This window comes from Sinohyriopsis cumingii, chromosome 10 (genome assembly GCF_028554795.1).
Source record: "Sinohyriopsis cumingii isolate HCF-2022 chromosome 10, ASM2855479v2, whole genome shotgun sequence".
NCBI lineage: Eukaryota > Metazoa > Mollusca > Bivalvia > Unionida > Unionidae > Sinohyriopsis > Sinohyriopsis cumingii.
The window spans coordinates 35,688,012-35,712,797 of NC_142970.1; the positions used below are offsets into that span (position 1 = coordinate 35,688,012).

The following is a 24,786-nucleotide window of genomic DNA, read 5'->3' on the forward strand; positions in this document are numbered from 1 at the left end:
TTCCTTACCTTTATCACAGAATAGCTTCATCCTGACATTTATCACAGAGAAGCTTCATCCTGACCTTTGTCACATAATAGCGTTATCCTGACCTTTATCACAGAGCAGCTATATCCTGACCTTTATCACAGAGTAGCTATATTCTGACCTTTATCGTACAGATTTATCAGATATCACAGAATAGCTCCACATACTGGCCTTTGTCACAGAAGAGCTACATACTTGCCTTTCTCACAGAATAGCTACATACTGGCCTTTCTCACAGAATAGCTACATACTGGCCTTTCTCACAGAATAGCTACATACTGGCCTTTCTCACAGAATAGCTACATACTGGCCTTTCTCACAGAATAGCTACATACTGGCCTTTCTCACAGAATAGCTATATACAGACTATTGTCATATAGATTAGCTGTCAAAAAGAATTGCCACGATAAACATATTATTTAATTGTATTTGGTTTGAAAATTTACTTTAACAACCTCTTAAGCAAGTAATATAATAAGCAGATCGTAGCCTTTTTCCTCAGAATAATTCAAGTACTTCATTGTAGAATATGTTCTTATTGCCTTTTGAATATCCGAGCATATCCATATTTGTACATTATTGTTCTGCCCCGCTAGACGAAGTCACAATAGCCCAATTGTACTGTCGTTGTCTCTCCATCAGTCCGTCCATTCTGCTGTAATTCCACCCAACCTTGAACAAACTGGTTTCCTTCAGACAACATAATTGGGAATTCTTGGATTTTAACCAAATTTTGGTTTGCAGCTTTATTTTGATGAGACGACAAAGTGTCTTAATGTCGTTTCTGCAGCATAACTTAATCAAGGTCTCTTGGATGTCAACCAGATTTAGTATACGGCTTTATATTGGTGGAAACTTGATTAAATTAGATTTTCAGAATTTGAAAATATCATTTACTAAATTAATTCCCCTCCAATTGCCTTTCCTCCTAAATTCCCCAACCTTTGCTGGTTTGCAAAATTTGTCATTGAATTTTTATATTCAGAGTTCTTGAATGAGTTCGATTTTAGCGTACCACGACATCATTTACATGCGTTAATGCCCCAGGTTAAATGTTGTCCTCTTGACTTTGGTTTAAAAGGCATTTTATTAACAAGACTACAACTAAATTTGCCACGCACCTCTACAATGAAGAGACCTTGAACGAGTTTGATTCCCAGCATTTCACCTTGTCAACTAAATGTATTGGTCCTGATTTCCAGCGTTCCACCTTGTCAGCAAGATGTATTGTCCCTGATTTCAAGCGTTCCACCTTGTCAGCAAGATGTATTGCCCCTGATTTCCAGCGTTCCACCTTGACAGCAAGATGTATTGTCCCTGATTTCAAGCGTTCCACCTTGTCAGCAAAATGTATTGTCCCTGATTTCAAGCGTTCCACCTTGTCAGCAAGATGTAATGCCCCTAATTTCAAGCGTTCCACCTTGTCAGCAAGATGTATTGCCCCTGATTTCCAGCGTTCCACCTTGACAGCAAGATATATTGTCCCTGATTTCCAGCATTCCACCTTGTCAGCAAGATGTATTGTCCCTGATTTCTAGCGTTCCACCTTGTCATCTAGAGGTCTGTTAAAGCTAGATAGTCAACGTCCACAACCGACCTAATTAACCCTATGTACATGTATTGGTTTCAGTACTACCTACAGGGAGAATTGACGACATGATCGTTGAAATAGTTAGCTTTGCCTGAGATGAGTCTGTGATGACCATTTAAATAATAAGTTATTAGAAAGCAAATTTTAAATTGTTGGCAAAGTTATGTATAATAGTTAGAACTTTCATGTCAGCAGTCATGGTTGCTTCTTTTCAATAGTCATCGTTGCTTTCAGTAATGGGTTCTTTTTAGTTAGCAGATTTTAAGACATGTGAGAAAAACATCTAACTAGTCCACTTCATCATCAGACTCACTTTAAATATGTCAATCATGCTTATAATCATAAGAGATAGATAAAATAAAATTTGCATAACGAAGTCACTGTGTTGTATCTTTACTGAGAGTTGACCTGAAAATGAATTTATATGCATTCTAGCTTGTAAACTTCAATTCCCCTATTGGTGTTGAGGTGGGAGGGTGTCTTGCATTGCGAATGGCAACTTTCAAATTACATTTTTCTTTCTTTACACGGGTATGTGACAACTTTTATAACCTTCAAATATATAACCCTTACTCTGCTAACAGTACACATTATTGTAGCTTCAGACCCTTCCATTCTGATTGCGGTAAGCATTGGTGTAACTTTAGACCATTAAACTCTGCTTGTATCAAATATTGCTGCAGATTCAGACCCTTATGTTATACTAGCTCACCGTACTAAATATAACGTACTGGATATACCATTCTAGATATACCGTAAAGCATTTCTCGTACTAGATTTAACGTACTAATATATAGTACTATATACTAGATTTGCCGTACTAAAATATACAGTACTATACTAGATTTACCGTACTACTGTACAATGCTATAATATATTTACCGTACTAATGAACAGTAATATACTAGATTTACCGTACTAATGAACGGTACTATACTAGATTTACCGTACTAATAATATACAGTACTACACTAGATTTACCATACTAATGTACAGTAAGTACTATACTAGATTTACCTTACTACTGTACATTACTATTCTAGATTTACCGTACTAAATCACAGTAATAAACTAGATTTACCGCATTAATATACTATACTTGATTTACCGTATTAATATACAGTGCTATACTAGATTAACCGTACTAATGAACAGTATTATACTTGATTTACCGTACTAATGAACAGTACTATACTAGATTTACCATACTGTACGTACAATACTATACTAGATTTACCGTACTAATGAACAGTACTATACTAGAATTACCGTACTAGTGAACGGTACTATACTAGATTTACCGTACTAATAATGTACAGTACTATACTAGATTTACCATACTAATGTACAGTAAGTACTATACTAGATTTACCTTACTATTGTACAGTACTATACAAGATTTACCGTTCTAAGGCACAGTACTATACTAGATTTACTCTACAAAGGTACAGTACTTACTGTACTTACTAGATTTACCGTACTAATATGCAGTACTATACTAGATATACCGTACTAATTAATGTACAGTGTTATACTAGATTTACCATGCTAATGAACAGTACTATACTAGATTTACCGTACTAATGAGCAGTAATACACTAGATTTACCGTACTAATGTACAGTACTATACAAGATTTTCCTTACTATTGTACAGTTATTATGCTAGATTTACCCTACTGAAAAATGGCGTTAAACCCTACATCAACAACATTATCTTACATATCCCTCCGGTGCTATATCGGTAAGCAGTAGAAAGACGGAGGGCCACTACTCTGAGATGGAGGAAACGGAGTACCCGGGGAAAACCACTATACTATCGTTATGAAAGCTGGCCCTTCGGACGTATCACTCCCATACCGAATGCTAGGCTTGAAGCGGAAAGGTGTTGATTTGCAGCCTAACGCAATTCACTATGTAATGAGTCGGAGACTCAGCGCATTAACCATTCGGTCACTGACGCACCTTTGAGAATTACGCTCATCATTTTTGTATGCGGGTTTTTTCCCCCATTAGAAATAAACAAGCAAAGCAACATGAACATACCAGATAATGAATGACACGCTAATCCCATACCATCCACCATTATCATAAATTTAATACTACGCTTATTGAACTAATACCTTTTGTACAATATGGTGAGTACCATATTGTCCTGGCAAAGTGGTTTAAATTGACCGAGTTACGGTGTTTCGTATCAAAATAAATTCATTCACATTCAGACGACCATATATTTTTCCATTGTACATAATTAATGGAATAGAGTATAAATACTTAGATATTGTTCGAACCAGTTCATTTTTTCACTAGCTTTCTTTGCCATGAATGATGAGAGTGCGCCACAACTGTTGATTTGAAATTTGAAACATGAGATAAGTGTCTGACTATCTTGATATTCCTTTTGAGGAATTTTGAATTGAAAAAATATGTACATCAAAGAGGCATTTTTTGCAGATTTTATTTTGAAACGTATTTCCGTTGCAGGACTTGACAATAACTGTGGCTTCAGAACTTCCGTCGAATGAGGTAGAGTTAGTAGTGGACCCTAGCGAACACCACGTGGTAAACAGGCAATCCTTTGTTGATGAACAGGAGTGGCACCTCTACATTCATACAGAGTGTTCGAAAAAAGAACTGGTCATAGATCAGGCAGATAACAGTGTCAAGCGGGCATCCCTGTCTGTCAAGTGCCGGGCAGCCAGAAGACCCGGTTATTTCGTATGGAATATATTCCTGGTTACGGTACTTACTGCACGTACAGCAACAATTTGATGTCTTTTTGCAGACAGCCGTAGCAAGGCACTTGAAAGTAGAATAACAGTAGATCATCTCGGTTATTTACGCGGGACAAAAATATGCCTCATATGTATGTTGGTGAATTAATTTACCGAAAAGTTACATTTTCGTTCACCCAAAAATAGAAGCCACAATCTATTCGGAACATCTTGGATATTTTTACCATTAGACTGATGGTAGGATTGACTGAGAAGTTGCGAATGAAAAAATTAGTTTGATACATTTGTAACTCCTTGGTCAATCCTTATTTGTACATAGCCGAGGTGGTCCGAATGGCATCGCAATACATTCCGGGTATGATCTGTACGACTGACCTCGAAGTTGCGATTGAGGATAGCTTCGTTTATATCATTTCAAATGACCACAGCTTAGTATATTTTTGTATAGACTGCATTTCAAGGGTGGCTCATAAGTTAGTTTGAAACGTTTTACTTTGACAATACCAGCTTTAAACTTTGAAGGCAGAAATTGTATGCATGGGTGTGGGTTTGGCTTGGATTTGTAACATAACTTTAAAAAAATTTCAGTCCTATCGCAACGATGTCACCAGTGTGGCAGTTCATAATTATGTCTAGCACTTGGCATCATGCCGAAGACATTATCCTGACACCAGGTCGACCAGTCCTAACACTAACTTCCTATTGATGAGCACCTAGCGCGGCACCTGTTTGTACCTTGTTTATAAGTCTTTGGTATTACTCGGCCGGGGTTCGAACCCGCGGACACCCCCCCCCCCCCCGCATCTGAGGCGGACGCTCTAACCACTAGACTACTGGAGCGGTCTTCACACATGGAACGATTTAAGTAAAATGTAGGGATGCTTAGGTTATTGACACCGTTTATACTACTAACACCATTTGTTTAATAGTTAAAGCTTTCAATACATGCTTTTTATTTATTTTTATGAAACGTTTGAAAACATTGTAGATTAACATCGGAGATCGCTTTGGTACACTTACTACTTTACAGAAGCATCCCCATTTAGCTTTTCTATTTTGCAGCCATTGATCTAATTATCTGAGGAAATAAGTCATGATGGCTGAATACTCTCCGCATAAACTGTATTTGGATATTATCGTAATGAGCAGTGGGTCCAGATATACAAAGGCTATTGTCTCGTGTCTTAGATATAGCTTGATTTCATCTATTTGTTACCATATCAACTGTGTATATCAACGTCTCTTTGAACGCCTAGGACAACTTGGTCAATCAAGATATGGTAAATTATCTATTGTAGGAACTTTTCTAAAGTATTTATGTTCTTTTCATCCGTCAAACGTTTTGAAACAGCTGACCAAACTTCATGCAAAATTCGTATCTACACTTGTAAACTTTCACGTATATGGCCGCTAAACGTTTGATACATTCACCTTGTCATTGTTTTTCTTTCTTTTTAATTTGCTTACAGATGCCCAATAAAGGTATACGTAGTATATGACGATCGTGGCCAATATCCAGTGGCATAACGGGAGAATATGTCCTCTCCTGCTTAAGTAAAACTATTTGTTGGGAATTTTGGGTCTCCACATCACTCCACACGCCAGTTGTGGTGATTGCATGTGTGGTTGTTACGCCATGTAACTGTATCCAGTAATCTTATCATTCAAGCCAAACACCGACCTAAAAACAAAGGGTTATTACAGAGTCCATAGGTAGATAAAAGCCTCACTGAAAAGATTTATTATAAAATCCATAGGTAGATAAAAGCCTCACTGAAAAGAGTTATTTTTGAGTCCATAAGTAGATAAAAGCTTCACTGAAAAGAGTTATTATTGAGTCCATAAGTAGATAAAAGCTTCACTGAAAATAGTTATTATAGAGTCCATAGGTAGATAAAAGCCTCACTGAAAAAAGTTATTATAGAGTCCATAGGTATATAAAAGCCTCACTGAAAAGAGTTATTATGGAGTCCATAGGTAGATAAAAGCCTCACTGAAAAGAGTTATGGAGTCCATAGGTAGATAAAAGCCTCACTGAAAAGAGTTATTATGGAGTCCATAGGTAGATAAAAGCCTCACTGAAAAGAGTTATGGAGTCCATAGGTAGATAAAAGCCTCACTGAAAAGAGTTATTATGGAGTCCATATGTAGAAAAAAGCCTCACTGAAAAGAGTTATTATAGAGTACATAAGTAGATACAAGCCTCACTGAAAAGAGTTATTATAGACTAAGAAGGTACATTGCTCAACCTTTTTCATCTCAAACTCCAACGTGAAAAACGTGTAATCTCACCCGCATTTACTAGCATTCTCCAATAAGGAGACACCTTTCGTTTTATATGCAAAGGTTGCTTTTAAGCTATTGTAATGCATTTACTGCACATTTTTTAGATACCTGCATTTTATTTTTCGTTTCAATCACAAAGCAAAATAATTTTTTTTTTGTCTCAATCGCAAGTATCAATACAAACACTACACCAAGCTTTAGGCTCTGAAATAATGTGATCTCTAAGAATACGTTTGCGTCGTTTGCGTTATTTATAACCATCAAACCCAAAAGGTTTTGTACTTTGCGTCATTTATAATCACCAATCTCCAAACAGAGTAAATAAAATAACAATTCATTAATCAACAGCAGAATTCATGTCATCCGATTATGTATATATAAAACAAATGGCTCGTTGTTTTAAACATTGTGTTAGAACTATCAAAGGACGTAATATTATAAATATCAAAAAGCTTCATATAAGAAATACCAAAGGATGTAATATTAGAAATATAAAAGGGATTAATATTAGAAAGTAGTTCTGAAATCTTCTCAAGCAAATGATGTAAATTGACATTTATCAGCTTCTCTGGTCGCTTAGCAACACTGACGATAGCCGCTTTTGGAAATATTGAGCAACCCTAATTGATATAACTGACTGTATTGGTGATTTACGTGACCACGTTAGTAGGCTGCTCTTTTATGCCTCGTGTCCGATGATTATCGCAAAAGACACGATACACACGTGATGTATGTTCGACCGCCCTGCTATGATTTTGATTGTAATGTTTGGGGGCAGGATAATCTATTTTTGTCAAAAGGGCATCATCAGGAGACCCAGTACAGAAGTTGAATATTTCGTGACAAACATCCATAGAGAATGAAAGCCATATAACCTTCATCTTAGGACTGCTGGCGTTAAATGGTTTAAGTTTTAATTTCGGCGTTGTTTGACTTACATGTGGTTGGGGTTCGTTTTCATTCATATGACCATCTGACCGTGCATAAATTTATAAGAAGGCTAAAAAAAATTCTCATGCCATGGGGGGAATGAACATGTTTTTAGTAACACTGAGTCGAAGGGTCAAAGGGAAAAATCATGGTGTAAATACATGCTGTTGGGTTGAATTGTTTATGTTTTCGGACTGTCAAGTTTGTTTCCTATATTTCTCTTAATATTTCTAACAGCCTTAGTTCATAAAATGTATGAAGAACACGATCTAAGCTTCCGAATGAGAAGTTAAAATGTCAATACTAATATTAATAGTTTTATAACTTCATGGATATTTGTTGCTGATGTTAAGTTCTTAAATCTTGCCGCGGTGTTTAACTCTAGTCACTCTTTAAAAGTCACTCAAAGCAGACTTGGGAACGTTGGCAACTGTCAAGGTACAAAATCGCCACTCAAAATAAGTAGTAAAACGGATAGAGAAACAGAAAGATGAAAGAATGATAGAGAACCCGTCAGTGATAACCTATTTATAGCTTATTACTTTTCTGTATCTGATATACTTGTCAGAATTCCCATTATACGGTAGCATTTGTCGTTTTTTCTTCAATAATACGCACATTTGTTTTGCTATTTCTTTTTCGGGGTTCTGGTGCAGGACTGGATTTCTCCTTCACAGGCTTAATAAAGGAGTGCTCCTGTTACCTAAGTGGTTAGTGCAACCGCATCGGATACGGTAGGTGGCGGGTTCGAACCTAGGCTTAGTCATAACAACGACTTATAAAAATGGTTCTTGCAGCTGCCTTGCTTAACGCTCATCATTACGTGGTTAGTGTTAGGACTGGTCGACCTGGTGTCAGGATAATGTGACTGGGTCGGACATGATGCCATTCGTCTGTAGCACGATGCCCCAGTTCTAGACATCACTATAAACTGCTAACCTGCACACATCGTAGCGATATGACTCAATTTGTTAAAGCTACGTTAAAAATCCAACACAAACACGAGCGCGCGCTTACTGAATTGAGCACTCCGAAAGAGTTACATTAATTAATTGGGTATTGTTGGGAAGAAAGTTTTTCAGTTGTACTAATTGAATCAGTTAAACAGAAAAAATTAGATTAAATAAAATCAACACAGGAGTATTATATAATTCTCCCTGTATTCTCTCTCTATCCTTCTTGGTTTTGCAAAAGGGAAAGGAAAAACGGAAAAAAGCTATACATCAACAAAAAAACAAACTTTCGGCATATTTCCAAGATTAAAGACAAAAGGCTGAATAACGATTTAGCTACTTTAACTCATGGTAACATGCAATAATGTTCCAGGGAATGTGATGATAGCAGCCTATACGGATGACGACGTTAAAGCTAGCTAACATGTAAAAATGCTCCAGTGTACATACTGAGAACATATATGGATGGCGACGATAAAGCATCAAATACAACAGATGTAACTGATTTGAACAAGTTGTATTGTTGATGAAATATTGTATTGATTTTATGCAGTTTTGATGATTGAATCAAATACAATAGATGTATCCTGATTTGATAAAATTTAGAGTATTGGATCAAATATAATATACGTGTCTTGTGTTGATACAATTTAGAGTATTGGATCAAATACAATATACGTATCTTGTGTTGATAAAGAAATAGTAGCACGGAAAAACATATAGACATGTCTGAATTAACGAAGTACTTCTTCCTATATTTCAGTTTTTGATCTGCAGCTTAGCCTTCGCCACATTCTCGGTGGACAAATCACTGCCTCAGAACCGTTTGCAGCTGTCCTTTACTCTGGTCCTCACCGCCGTGGCCTTCAAGTCCGTGGTAAATTCCAGTCTCCCAAGGATCTCCTATCTCACTTACATGGTCGGTAACTTAACACCATTTTTAGTCTTATTTCTTTCACTGATCTTGATGATATAAAATGGACACATGAAATTGAAGAGTGTTAAGGGGAGTGTGACTACCCACACACCCTCGCCTCTACGGAGGTTTTTGCCACACAAAACTGGAGCCGCGGTCACCCAGTGGTTAATATGTCAGACTCACGACTGAAAGGGTGCGGCTTTAAATCATCCCATCGGACCAGTTGGGGTTCGATACCGTGGCGTGTCGTTACGCAAGGCACTCTACACTAGTTGCCTCGATAATAAATAACCTATTCGTGTTGTTGTGCCGTAAAGCACCAAATAAAAACTATACTATACGAACAGGGCCGGGTCAGGTCAAGTGTTGGCGGGGTTTGGGGTAGGTGAGTTTCTAAAATTTCAAAAAGGCTCTGACTTTCCTCGAAAGGGCACCAAAGCAAAGTCTCTGCGTCTATTTACTCAAAGTGCGCATAATGCCCAAATAAACGTGCGCAGGAATAAAATGATTGTTAAATTTCAATGACATGTGACTATATGTTTGTGTGTACGTTGTTTTTTCTTGTTCTTCTTTTTTTTGGTCCAGGGGTACTTCTGGAAACCCCTGCCCCACACCACCACCTTCGCCCCTGACGTTAATTATATTAGTAATCTTTTAAATGGGGACTCATTGGAAATATATGGGATTTTTTCAATATGTGCACAGTAATCAAGAATATACACTGTAATCAAGCCCGTGCAAACCATAAACATTTTAGAAAGGTTCGATTATTGACCACATCATCTGAGGGCAAGAGAAGACGGCCCGGCATTATGCCATTGAGGGCAAGAGTAGACGGCCCGGCATTATGCCATTGAGTTTTCATCGGTGGCCGTTGTGAACGTCTGTTTGTATGGTGGATCTGGCTGACATCTGGAAGAAACATAATACAATTTGAAACCTGAAATGTTTGGCAAAGACAAAATGAAAACGAAAATATTCAAAATGTGTCGTACTTGTAATCAGGTGAGACTTGATAACGTTATAATTATGCTAGAAGCATGATGAGTGAATGATGATGACAGGTAATACAGCCAATGACTGGCTGGATAAGGATATCAACATATCAAATTACGTGTTATACTGAACTTAAGTTTTAGAATATAACATACAGTTGTTATGTGACCAAAGTCACGAGAACAGTGTTCTGTTTTCAGGACAAGTACCTGCTGGCGTCCATGATCATGCTGTCTGGGGTGTGCACATGGCACGCCATAGTAACGCGGTTGCTGGACAACCGAACTCGAGCAGACGAAATCGAAGGAATCGTCCTAACCGTACTGGGAATACTATACGTACTCTACAACCTAGGATTTGTCGTGCTGATTTATCTGTTTGTATGTCTAGTTTTAGACAAATCTGACCATTCACGAGTATTTATAGTATGAAGATATAGTTTCATTTTAACTTTTATTATTTTAGAAGACAAATACTATTATTTCGGGTTGGGCACGAATCTTGAAAAGCTTACTTGTAGTATCGTTTCAATAAATTTATTACATAAGTCTTTTAAAATCCATAAAATGTACTAAGAAAAGACGCCATCGCAAACGAAACAAAGAATATTTAGAACGTTTACTGTTAAACTGAAAACACGTGGTAAACTCAAAAGAGAGCAGAACAACGGAAATGGGGGCCCCGTACACTGTTGACGTGACACCCAGAATACTGCATCTGCATTATCACTGCCATACACCATTGATTGCAGTACCGGCGATGTCATCCCTACCATAAAAAAGCACGTTAGGTGATTAAGAAATGATGATAGGCGCGAGGACATTCAGATAGGGACGCCAACAGCTTTTAGGTCGGTATCTCATAGAGCCACACATCGTCGGTCTCAGTCCTTTTGTTTATTTGCTGTTGTTGTTTTGTTTTTTTTATTTGATGAAGGGGTTGTCGGGGTGGGTGGAGTGGATGGCAACATTTTCTATGACGTACTAACCAAATAACCTGTTGCACTGCGAATTTTTCAATTACAACTGCTTTTATTTTCGTAACAACCGATCCGGTGGACTAGTGGTTAGAGCGTTCTCCTCGGATGTGGGAGGTCGTGGGTTCGAATTAAAGACTTATAAAAAATAGTACTTACAGCCACAGAGGTTCGTATCGTTGCTTACAATTTACCTGTCATACATGTACTATATAAAAACTACAAAGGAGGACACTTCTCTCCTTTCTCGTGCGACCTAGTTTAGAATAAACGCTGATATTTCAAGCTACATTTCGCGTAGAGTATTAAATCTGGTACTGATGATTAGCTCAGGCATTCGACTTTGTACGCGTATCCAAAGTTTGGCTTGCCGTCATATCTTTAAGGAATGCCAGAAGAATTGCCCACGCTACCGCTTAACACGGCCATGATCGCTGATCGCATTTACTTAGTGAAATCCAGCTGAATGGAATACTGTCCTCTCATTGCTTAAAAGAAAACACGTCCTGTATTTATTAATAACTTATTTTCAGTTGGCCAATGAGACGGCAGAATTCCACTCAGCGCGTTGTTCTTCAATATTAAGCGGGCGTGATCATGGCCATATCAGGCAGACATCGTAGCGATATAACTGCAATATTGTTAAATATCCAAATAACACACACACACACACACACACACACACACATTTTCATAACAGTTAAATAGCCACCACTCTGTCCAGGTAAAACTTCCACTGTATCCTAATTCAACCTATTTGGAAACCTAAGAAACAAAAGCTTTTATGATATTTTTACTCTTACTTGACCTGTGTCATATTTTGTACGGGAAGGCAAGGCTTTATTACACTCAGTTGTAAAAATTTGAACATATAAGGCATATAAGAATAAGATCATGAGTATGCGTGTGATTTTATTACATAATGTTTAATAGGTTTTACAAGATTCGGAAAACACAAACACACACCCAAAAAAAGTTTTCTTAAGAGTCGTACGTTTTCTATATTCATACTTGATTTTATTTATAAAAGTTTGTCCTGGAAGTGTAAAAATGACGTATTCATATATTTCTATTTCATCATGAAAATAAGAACACGAGACATAAAATAGTGTTATTCATTTCTTTATTCTTGAGACTGACAGAATGTATAATATCTTTTATTCATCCACAACAGCAATGTGGGCATTGCTTATCTTAAATTTGTTTGTATGCTTCTTTTTTAATCAAACACGGTATGTTCCGTTTTGTCTATATCGATTATAAGTTTCCAGCTATCGCAATATCTACTACAAAGCTCAAGAGTATATTGCGTGTCAGCAGGGGGATTATATGTGACAAGTATAGCGTCCTCAGCGTATGAAAGCAACATATTAACAAAGTCAGGATGTTTGGAGGGTGTAGCGCATCGTCTACACCCATTTACTAATCAGAAATATTGTAGATCCTTTAGGAACAAGGAGAACAATAATGAAGATAAATTTTCTCCAAACCATATACAACGCGTTCACGTGACAAAAGACTAGAAAATTCATTATTTATATACACACATGATTTGATATCATTATAAATACTTAACATAACATTAAAAAATTTCCCCTGATGCCTACCGAGAACAAGTTATGCCATAATCGAACTCTTCATACATTATCAAAAGAACTTTGAATAATCAACAAACGTGCAAAGGAGTTTCTTTTTACGTTGTCTAATACATTCAATAAGGCTGTACAAAAGAAAGATATTGCCTGTTGTGGAATACCCATTCCTGAATCCATCTTGAGTCTCAGAAAGTAATTCATTATCGTCAAGGAATTTAGACAATCTTAAATTTAATATTGTGGTAAGAACTTTACTAAAGCAGCTTACTAAAGTAATAGGTCAGTAATTTTATCGATTTAATCAGCTTTATTTTTTTAAATTGGCACAGTAACACCTATAGTCCAACTATCTGGTCCGCAGCCAGCATTAAGGATTATTTTTAAAAGTTTTACATTCAAATTTAACATTTCAGCAATCGAGTTTTTTATATATTCATTTAAGATATTATTAATTAAACCTGCTTTATAATTTGTTTAGATTGTTAACGACTTTTAATGAATAATCCGGGCATTTTGTAAATGCTTACCACAATTTGTTCTCTCTCTCTCTCTCTCTCTCTCTCTCTCTCTCTCTCTCATCAACGTTGAGAAAAAATCGCGACGCAAGGACCCAAATACCGTCCCTTCCAACAAACAATCGAACCCAGGTCCACCCATAGTTTTTCTCTGCATACCTTTGTGATCATTAACAAAATCGAATACATACGCAGTCATCCTACTCAATCGCTAAATGCATTTCGACTTTTTTCAGTAAGGTTTTCCAAGGAGGATACGGTATTCGAATATGACTCATTTGTTTCAAATGTGGACCTTCGTTCCACCAAATGTCCAGCAGGTAAGCTAAAAGCTACCTCACAATAGATCTAACCTCCCCTCCCACCCACCCACCCAACATTTACCTATACAACTTCATAAAAATGTATTGTTACCAAAGTCTGAAAATGACTAGATTACGTCCGTTTCGATAACAGATACAACCCATCCTTGTACAAGCTATACTTAGAGAATAGTTGTTGTTGTTGTTGTGGGGTTTAACGCCATTTTTCAGCACAAGATAGGCTATGCATGTCGGTATTAATGGTGGAGGAAGAACCCGGGAAAACCCCGGGAAGAACCACCGACCCACGAGAAGCTACTGACAAGCTTTCTCACATACCCACATTGGGTGAGATAATAGATACGACCCATAAATGTATAAGCAATACTTAGAAAGAAAATAGATACAACCCATCATTGTAAAAGCTATACTTAGATAATAGATACAACCCATCATTGTATAAGCTATACTCGGAGAATAGATACAACCCATCATTGTATGAGCTATGCTTCAATAGAAAATATATACAACCCATCATTGTGTAAGCTATACTTAGATAGAAAATATATACAACCCGTCATTATATAATCTATACTTAGAGAGAAAATAGATACAAACCACCATTGTAAAAGCTATACTTAGATAGAAAATAGATACAACCCATCATTTTATAAGCTATATTTAGAGAATAGATGCAACCCATCATTGTAAAAGCTATACTTAGATAGAAAATAGATACAACCCATATCATTGTAAAAGCCATACTTAGAAAATAGATACAACCCACCATTGCAAAAGCTATACTTAGATAGAAAATAGATACAACCCATCATTTTATAGCTATATTTAGAGAATAGATACAACCCATCATTGTAAAAGTTATACTTAGATAGAAAATAGATACAACCCATATCATTGTAAAAACTATACTTAGAAAATATATACAACCCATCATTGTATAAGCTATACTTAGAAAATAGATATAACCCATCGTTGTATGAGCTATATTTAGAGAATAGATACAACCCATCATTGTAAAAGCTATACTTAGATAGAAAATAGATACAACCCATCATTGTATAAGCTATACTTAGAAAGTAGATACAACCCATAATTGTATAAGCTATTCTTAGACAGGAATCTTTTAATGTCTTGCGTATTACAACTGGCTGAGATGCATGAACGCTTTTTATATTAAAGATATCAACTATACCGCAGCTCATTAAGCGATGACCTAATCAGACATTATTTGTCATTAAACATCAATTTTTCAGGCGATAAACCAGAAACTCAAATATCTCAATGAGACTGTATAACAGTAACCGTACATACGTAAATTGTCTCACATTGTTGAATGTATCAAATATATTGTTAACAGTAACCGTACATACGTAAATTGTCTCACACTGTTGACATATATTAATTACTACCGGGTTACCTTTCACAATCTTCTGCCATATCTTCGTTATTATTGGTTACCTGTCCAAACATTTGACACATCTTCGTTATTATTGGGTTACCTGTCCAAACATTTGACATATCTTCGTTTCTATTGGGTTAGCTGTCACAAACTTTTGACATATCTTCGTTATTATTGGGTTACCTGTCTAAACATTTGACATATCTTCGTTTTTTTGGGGGTTAGCTGTCACAAACTTTTGACATATCTTTGTTATTATTGCATTACCTGTCCCAAACTTTTGACATATCTTTGTTATTATTGGGATACTTGTCCATACTGTTGACATATCTTCGTTATTGTTGGATTACTTGTCCCAAACTGTTGAAATATCTTTGTTATTTGTGGTTTACCTGTCCCAAACTGTTGACATTTCTTTGTTATTATTAGGATACTTGTCCCAAACCGTTGACATACCTAGCTGTTATTGGGTTCGTTTTGTATGACCCCTTGCAGTCGCTGAGACAAATGAAATATGTTCATCTCGGTCAAAACATTCATAACAGAAACCAAGAGAGTTATAAATATCGTTTGTGATCGTTATACTTTTTTGATATGACCCTTCGGGTATATATTTATTTACTTCACATGCGTCGTGTGACTTGAAGTTAAAATGCACCACACACCATCTCCTTAGTCAGCACCAGTTTTGTTCAGATCGTGTCTGCCAGTATGTAACAAACATACCGGTAATTCTATAATCAATAAATAAATGGTCATTTATTGATGAATAGCACTATTCGAATGTTGCATGCACAATTTTGGGAAAATATTTCATTCACTAGCATCAAATTTTGGTTATTGTCTTTCATTTCTCACATCAGTCTGATCATCTAATCTAAGATTAAATGTTAATGAGAAGAGAGCTGAAAATAAGTTTGTTACTCAGTCTTTTGCATCTGTTGATGTCATACTTTACATACTTTGTGTGATGATGTTGGAACAAAATACCGTTTAAAATCAATCCTTCCTATCACAAATGTAAGGCTTAGTTTTTTCTTCTTTTGTTCCTTTATCCACAATTGTTTCATTTCGTTGAGGATGGTTCCAAATGTGTCCATACACTTGAGGATGGTTCCAAAGGTGTCCTTACACTTGAGGATGGTTCCAAAGGTGTCCTTACCATTGAGGATGGTTCCAAAGGTGTCCTTACACTTGAGGATGGTTCCAAAGGTGTCCTTACACTTGAGGATGGTTCCAAAGGTGTCCTTACCATTGAGGATGGTTCCAAAGGTGTCCTTACACTTGAGGATGGTTGCAAAGAAGTCCATACACTTGAGGTCTTCTCTGACTATTTTCATCGCAGATCTTGCTACCTGTACAACAGCTTGATCACGATTTTCATCTGTACTCGAACAATGCTGCACTATCCAATGGGAAAGCGATAATGGTCCTATCAGAAGCGGAGCGAGAGCTCGATGTACCGGGGAGGGGGGCAGTGTTCTTTAGTGACTTAGTGACGCACCAACTGAGGCGCGCGGCGACAATGATCTTTAGTGGCGCCTCTACTTTGTTATAAAGAACACGTTTCATGTCAGTTACCAGGCTCCCACCCCGCCCCCTCAAAATAAGTAAGATGAAGGTGAAATACTATGAAACTTTCAGCTGCCGAATAGAAGGTTCTCTACGACGCCTAGAGTCCAGGGGCAATTACATTCACCCAACCGCATCCCTTCTTGCATTACTGTTGGTTCATATGTACCTGTTCCATGTATAAAGCTTTTATGACAGGGCTACGTTAGAGGTGCCTTTTGAGATGTAGGTAATTTATTGTGGCGAAGTAATGGTGTTAATTGTGACAATATAGTTAAGATACAGAGGTCGCGGTCGTGGTAATGGTGATATTGTTCTGGTATCTTGTACAATTCATAGTTATGTGGAAATGATGGTAGCGGCTATTGTAGTGTTGACGACGATAGTTTTAGTGGGACTGATTGTGCTGGTAATGGCAGCTCTAATAGTAATCGTTGTAGCCATCTTAAGTCACTATTACATGCAGAACAATTAAACCACCAACACCACCATACTTTCAACATCACCTGGACACTATCACCACCATCTTCACCACATGCTGATCACAATAATATAACCACATCGTCATTGCTTTAATTACCATCCTCGTCATCACTACTACCATCTCCGACCACACAGACCGCAATCCACATATATCACCCCAAGCCCTACACCATCACCACCACCAAAACACTCTCTGCCACCATCTCCACCACCACATCACGAGAAACACCCCGAAAAACGCCATGACCTCCTTTCATATCATATGCACAACGTCCATCACGCCCCTATCATCAAATACACCTCTAGCTCCGCATTTTCGCCCGCTAGCAAGAACAACACTTCCTCCGCTGCCATTTTTTTGGGGAATGTCAGAATTTGGCAGAAATCAATACATATTTCATTTTAGAGCCGAACTTTCTTGTCTTTGTAACAATAGCCTTTCCCTATAAAAGATGGCACGCGAAACCACACCATCACACCATTATGACCATTACTACCAATATCACCACCAATATAACCACAGTCCCACGAGCGTCAAAAATAAACTACATGTGTATGTTAAAATTCCGATTCACTATATTTGATCCCCGGCCAATATCTTGTTGAAATACATGAAAGCCACACTTTTATTGAAAAAAATATTCATATCTCGTACTTACCTGTTCAAATTATGTAGACTTACGGTTGATGGCAGCCCAAGATGGCGTTAGCTCAACTGGTCTTAAAACTAAGTGCACATCACTTTGTCAAGTCTGCGTCGCACGTCGATCTTCCTGAGTTTGTCTACAATCTGCCATACAGACACATATATCAAAAGAGGAAGCAGGTTTTAGTCATTGTAGAGTTTTATAAAGCGTTTACCAAGATAGAATACGTTAACTTGCGCTCATATTTTTAAGGTCAAGTGAAACCTTACCGGAATAATTTGACTGTTCACTGTGGACTAGTCAAGGTTGTGTTGTGAGTCTACTATGATTTTATTTGTTTCGGTTACTGAGAACAAATTGTGGTAGAGGTATAAAATAATTTACAGAAAATTACCCTGATCTTTAAAGACTCTTATTTGCTGACGAATGAGGTAATTGCGCCGATCCAGTGATAGCATTACCATAACATATACAAATAATAAAACTCTTTTATAATACAACTGGAATGGTAGTTAACTTAAACAAGACAAGAATTATGGTGTTTAAGGAATTATGAAAAGTGGTTTTTAAATGGGATAAAACTTGTACAGTTTCATTTCGCAAACCCCAAATTATCGTGAACGATTTTTAAAGAAATGTTATTAACTCAAATTATCAAATCATGTTAATGCTATCTTTATTAGGAAAGCGAAATTTGTGTACATCAGTTGTGTAGATACCTTTAAAATATTTGATACTGAACACATGTATTATGTTATGGTTCTAAAATTTGGGACACGCGTATTCTAAATGTATTCAAAGTATTTAATGCCGTTTCTGAAGACAATATCGATGTATTATCTCACGTAATGTGAGTAATTATGGTGCCCTTGGAGAATGTGGCCGACTACTGCTGATTGTTACATATTACTCCAGGTATGTTTAATATTTGTATAAATTGTTACATATGGATACAATTAGATACTAGTCAGAATGCTACAAAACGCTTGAAACATGAAATAATAACGACGTGTTACATGGGCATCAGATGTAAGACATTTATTATTTAGCTGTTGTTTTGTCTGCCTATGGATATCACTAGATGTAAATGTTGGTGTTTTTGTAACAGCAATTTCTCACACAATGAAGGATTGCACGAGTCAAAATTAGCGTGATAAAATTATGCAGTTGTCGAAATATTGGAATTATCAAAAAAAATGTAACATTATTAAATGTTGAGAAGTATCTTTCCATAGGTTTCCATATTTATGTATCAAAGCTGATTCGATATTCAGATGTTCAAGTCATAATTTGTATAAAGACTGGTGGACATCATAGTATTACTGCTTCAGATACTTATTTTTATTCCAAAGTAGTCTGGAGTGTGTTGAATAGGATGTATCTGTATCAAGATGTTGTTGAAATACTTAGGATATAGTATTCCATCTTTAGAAAAAATGTACGGCTTTATGTCACCACAAAATACTTAGAATATAGTACTCCATCTTTAGAAAAAATGTACGCTTTATGTCAACACAAAATACTTAGAATATAGTAATCCATCTTTAGAAAAATTGTACGGCTTTATGTCAACACAAAATACTTAGAATATAGTAATCCATCTTTAGAAAAAATGTACGGCTTTATGTCAACACAAAATACTTAGAATATAGTAATCCATCTTTAGAAAAAATGTACGGCTTTATGTCAACACAAAATACTTAGAATATAGTAATCCATCTTTAGAAAAAATGTACGGCTTTATGTCAACCCAAAATACTTAGAATATAGTAATCCATCTTTAGAAAAATTGTACGGCTTTATGTCAACACAAAATACTTAGAATATAGTAATCCATCTTTAGAAAAAATGTACGGCTTTATGTCAACACAAAATACTTAGAATATAGTACTCCATCTTAAGAAAAAATGTACGGCTTTATGTCAACACAAAATACTTAGAATATAGTAATCCATCTTTAGAAAAATTGTACTGCTTTATGTCAACACAAAATACTTAGAACATAGTATTCCATCTTTAGAAAAAATGTACGGCTTTATGTCAACACAGAATGCGTAGAATATAGTAATCCATCTTTAGAAAAATTGTACGGCTTTATGTCAACACAAAATACTTAGAATATAGTAATCCATCTTTAGAAAAATTGTACGGCTTTGTGTCAACACAAAATACTTAGAATATAGTAATCCATCTTTAGAAAAAAATATACGGCTTTATGTCAGTACAAAATACTTAGAATATAGTATCCATCTTTAGAAAAATTGTACGGCTTTATGTCAACACAAAATACTTAGAATATAGTAATCCATCTTTAGAAAAAATGTACGGCTTTATGTCAACACAAAATACTTAGAATATAGTAATCCATCTTTAGAAAAAATGTACGGCTTTATGTCAACACAAAATACTTAGAATATAGTAATCCATTTTTAGAAAAAATGTACGGCTTTATGTCAACCCAAAATACTTAGAATATAGTAATCCATCTTTAGAAAAATTGTACGGCTTTATGTCAACACAAAGTACTTAGAATATAGTAATCCATCTTTAGAAAAAATGTACGGCTTTATGTCAACACAAAATACTTAGAATATAGTAATCCATCTTTAGAAAAAAATGTACGGCTTTATGTCAGGCTTTATGTCAACACAAAATACTTAGAATATAGTAATCCATCTTTAGAAAAAATGTACGGCTTTATGTCAACACAAAATACTTAGAATATAGTAATCCATCTTTAGAAAAAATGTACGGCTTTATGTCAACACAAAATACTTAGAATATAGTAATCCATCTTTAGAAAAAATGTACGGCTTTGTGTCAACACAAAATACTTAGAATATAGTAATCCATCTTTAGAAAAAAATATACGGCTTTATGTCAATACAAAATACTTAGAATATAGTAATCCATCTTTAGAAAAATTGTACGGCTTTATGTCAACACAAAATACTTAGAATATAGTAATCCATCTTTAGAAAAAATGTACGGCTTTATGTCAACACAAAATACTTAGAATATAGTAATCCATCTTTAGAAAAAATGTACGGCTTTATGTCAACACAAAATACTTAGAATATAGTAATCCATCTTTAGAAAAAAATGTACGGCTTTATGTCAACCCAAAATACTTAGAATATAGTAATCCATCTTTAGAAAAATTGTACGGCTTTATCTCAACACAAAATACTTAGAATATAGTAATCCATCTTTAGAAAAAATGTACGGCTTTATGTCAACACAAAATACTTAGAATATAGTAATCCATCTTTAGAAAAAATGTACGGCTTTATGTCAACACAAAATACTTAGAATATAGTAATCCATCTTTAGAAAAATTGTACGGCTTTGTGTCAACACAAAATACTTAGAATATAGTAATCCATCTTTAGAAAAAATGTACGGCTTTATGTCACCACAAAATACTTAGAATATAGTAATCCATCTTTAGAAAAAATGTACGGCTTTATGTCAACACAAAATACTTAGAATATAGTAATCCATCTTTAGAAAAAATGTACGGCTTTATGTCAACACAAAGTACTTAGAATATAGTAATCCATCTTTAGAAAAAATGTACGGCTTTGTGTCAACACAAAATACTTAGAATATAGTAATCCATCTTTAGAAAAAAATATACGGCTTTATGTCAATACAAAATACTTAGAATATAGTAATCCATCTTTAGAAAAAAATATACGGCTTTATGTCAATACAAAATACTTAGAACATAGTAATCCATCTTTAGAAAAATTGTACGGCTTCATGTCAACACAAAATACTTAGAATATAGTAATCCATCTTTAGAAAAAATGTACGGCTTTATGTCAACACAAAATACTTAGAATATAGTAATCCATCTTTAGAAAAAATGTACGGCTTTATATCACCACAAAATACTTAGAATATAGTAATCCATCTTTAGAAAAAATGTACGGCTTTATGTCAACACAAAATACTTAGAATATAGTAATCCATCTTTAGAAAAAATGTACGGCTTTATGTCAACCCAAAATACTTAGAATATAGTAATCCATCTTTAGAAAAAATGTACGGCTTTATGTCAACCCAAAATACTTAGAATATAGTAATCCATCTTTAGAAAAAATGTACGGCTTTATGTCAACACAAAATAGTTAGAATATAGTAATCCATCTTTAGAAAAAATGTACGGCTTTATGTCAACACAAAATACTTAGAATATAGTAATCCATCTTTAGAAAAATTGTACGGCTTTGTGTCAACACAAAATACTTTGAATATAGTAATCCATCTTTAGAAAAAAATATACGGCTTTATGTCAATACAAAATACTTAGAATATAGTAATCCATCTTTAGAAAAATTGTACGGCTTTATGTCAACACAAAATACTTAGAATATAGTAATCCATCTTTAGAAAAAATGTACGGCTTTATGTCAACCCAAAATACTTAGAATATAGTAATCCATCTTTAGAAAAAATGTACGGCTTTATGTCAACACAAAATACTTAGAATATAGTAATCCATCTTTAGAAAAAAACGTACGGCTTTATGGCAGGCTTTATGTCAACACAAAATACTTAGAATATAGTAATCCATCTTTAGAAAAAATGTACGGCTTTATGTCAACACAAAATACTTAGAATATAGTAATCCATCTTTAGAAAAAATGTACGGCTTTATGTCAACACAAAATACTTAGAATATAGTAATCCATCTTTAGAAAGAATGTACGGCTTTGTGTCAACACAAAATGCTTAGAATATAGTAATCCATCTTTAGAAAAAAATATACGGCTTTATGTCAATACAAAATACTTAGAATATAGTAATCCATCTTTAGAAAAATTGTACGACTTTATGTCAACACAAAATACTTAGAATATAGTAATCCATCTTTAGAAAAAATGTACGGCTTTATGTCACCACAAAATACTTAGAATATAGTAATCCATCTTTAGAAAAAAATGTACGGCTTTATGTCAACACAAAATACTTAGAATATAGTAATCCATCTTTAGAAAAAAATGTACGGCTTTATGTCAACCCAAAATACTTAGAATATAGTAATCCATCTTTAGAAAAAATGTACGGCTTTATGTCAACACAAAATACTTAGAATATAGTACTCCATCTTTAGAAAAAATGTACGGCTTTATGTCAACACAAAATACTTAGAATATAGTAATCCATCTTTAGAAAAATTGTACGGCTTTGTGTCAACACAAAATACTTAGAATATAGTAATCCATCTTTAGAAAAAATGTACGGCTTTATGTCACCACAAAATACTTAGAATATAGTAATCCATCTTTAGAAAAAATGTACGGCTTTATGTCAACACAAAATACTTAGAATATAGTAATCCATCTTTAGAAAAAATGTACGGCTTTATGTCAACACAAAGTACTTAGAATATAGTAATCCATCTTTAGAAAAATTGTACGGCTTTGTGTCAACACAAAATACTTAGAATATAGTAATCCATCTTTAGAAAAAAATATACGGCTTTATGTCAATACAAAATACTTAGAATATAGTAATCCATCTTTAGAAAAAAATATACGGCTTTATGTCAATACAAAATACTTAGAATATAGTAATCCATCTTTAGAAAAATTGTACGGCTTTATGTCAACACAAAATACTTAGAATATAGTAATCCATCTTTAGAAAAAATGTACGGCTTTATGTCAACACAAAATACTTAGAATATAGTAATCCATCTTTAGAAAAAATGTACGGCTTTATGTCACCACAAAATACTTAGAATATAGTAATCCATCTTTAGAAAAAATGTACGGCTTTATGTCAACCCAAAATACTTAGAATATAGTAATCCATCTTTAGAAAAATTCTACGGCTTTATGTCAACACAAAATACTTAGAATATAGTAATCCATCTTTAGAAAAAATCTACGGCTTTATGTCAACACAAAATACATAGAATATAGTAATCCATCTTTAGAAAAAAATGTACGGCTTTATGTCAGGCTTTATGTCAACACAAAATACTTAGAATATAGTAATCCATCTTTAGAAAAAATGTACGGCTTTATGTCAACACAAAATACTTAGAATATAGTAATCCATCTTTAGAAAAAAATGTACGGCTTTATGTCAACACAAAATACTTAGAATATAGTAATCCATCTTTAGAAAAAAATGTACGGCTTTATGTCAACACAAAATACTTAGAATATAGTAATCCATCTTTAGAAAAATTGTACGGCTTTATGTCAACACAAAATACTTAGAATATAGTAATCCATCTTTAGAAAAAATGTACGGCTTTATGTCAACACAAAATACTTAGAATATAGTAATCCATCTTTAGAAAAAATGTACGCCTTTATGTCAACACAAAATACTTAGAATATAGTAATCCATCTTTAGAAAAATTGTACGGCTTTGTGTCAACACAAAATACTTAGAATATAGTAATCCATCTTTAGAAAAAATGTACGCCTTTATGTCAACACAAAATACTTAGAATATAGTAATCCATCTTTAGAAAAATTGTACGGCTTTGTGTCAACAAAAAATACTTAGAATATAGTAATCCATCTTTAGAAAAAATGTACGGCTTTATGTCACCACAAAATACTTAGAATATAGTAATCCATCTTTAGAAAAAATGTACGGCTTTGTGTCAACACAAAATACTTAGAATATAGTAATCCATCTTTAGAAAAAAATATACGGCTTTATGTCAATACAAAATACTTAGAATATAGTAATCCATCTTTAGAAAAAAATATACGGCTTTATGTCAATACAAAATACTTAGAATATAGTAATCCATCTTTAGAAAAATTGTACGGCTTTATGTCACCACAAAATACTTAGAATATAGTAA

At 34.8% G+C, this 24,786-nt stretch overlaps 1 protein-coding gene across 10 annotated transcripts in view; it reads left to right on the top strand.

The window, feature by feature from the left end:
- LOC149789869 (uncharacterized) overlaps positions 1 to 24,786 on the top strand; it is a 186,489-nt gene that overhangs the window by 136,568 nt on the left and 25,135 nt on the right. For 6 of the 10 annotated variants that reach the window (XM_089971867.1, XM_089971863.1, XM_089971862.1 and 3 more), the window contains 3 exons: positions 4,101 to 4,358; positions 9,284 to 9,439; positions 10,636 to 10,815. In XM_089971867.1, coding sequence (XP_089827993.1) covers positions 4,101 to 4,358; positions 9,284 to 9,439; positions 10,636 to 10,815 — 594 coding nt within the window. The remainder of the gene's footprint in view (positions 1 to 4,100; positions 4,359 to 9,283; positions 9,440 to 10,635; positions 10,816 to 24,786) is intronic. The other 4 variants (XM_089971871.1, XM_089971870.1, XM_089971868.1 and 1 more) reach the window with 3 other exon arrangements.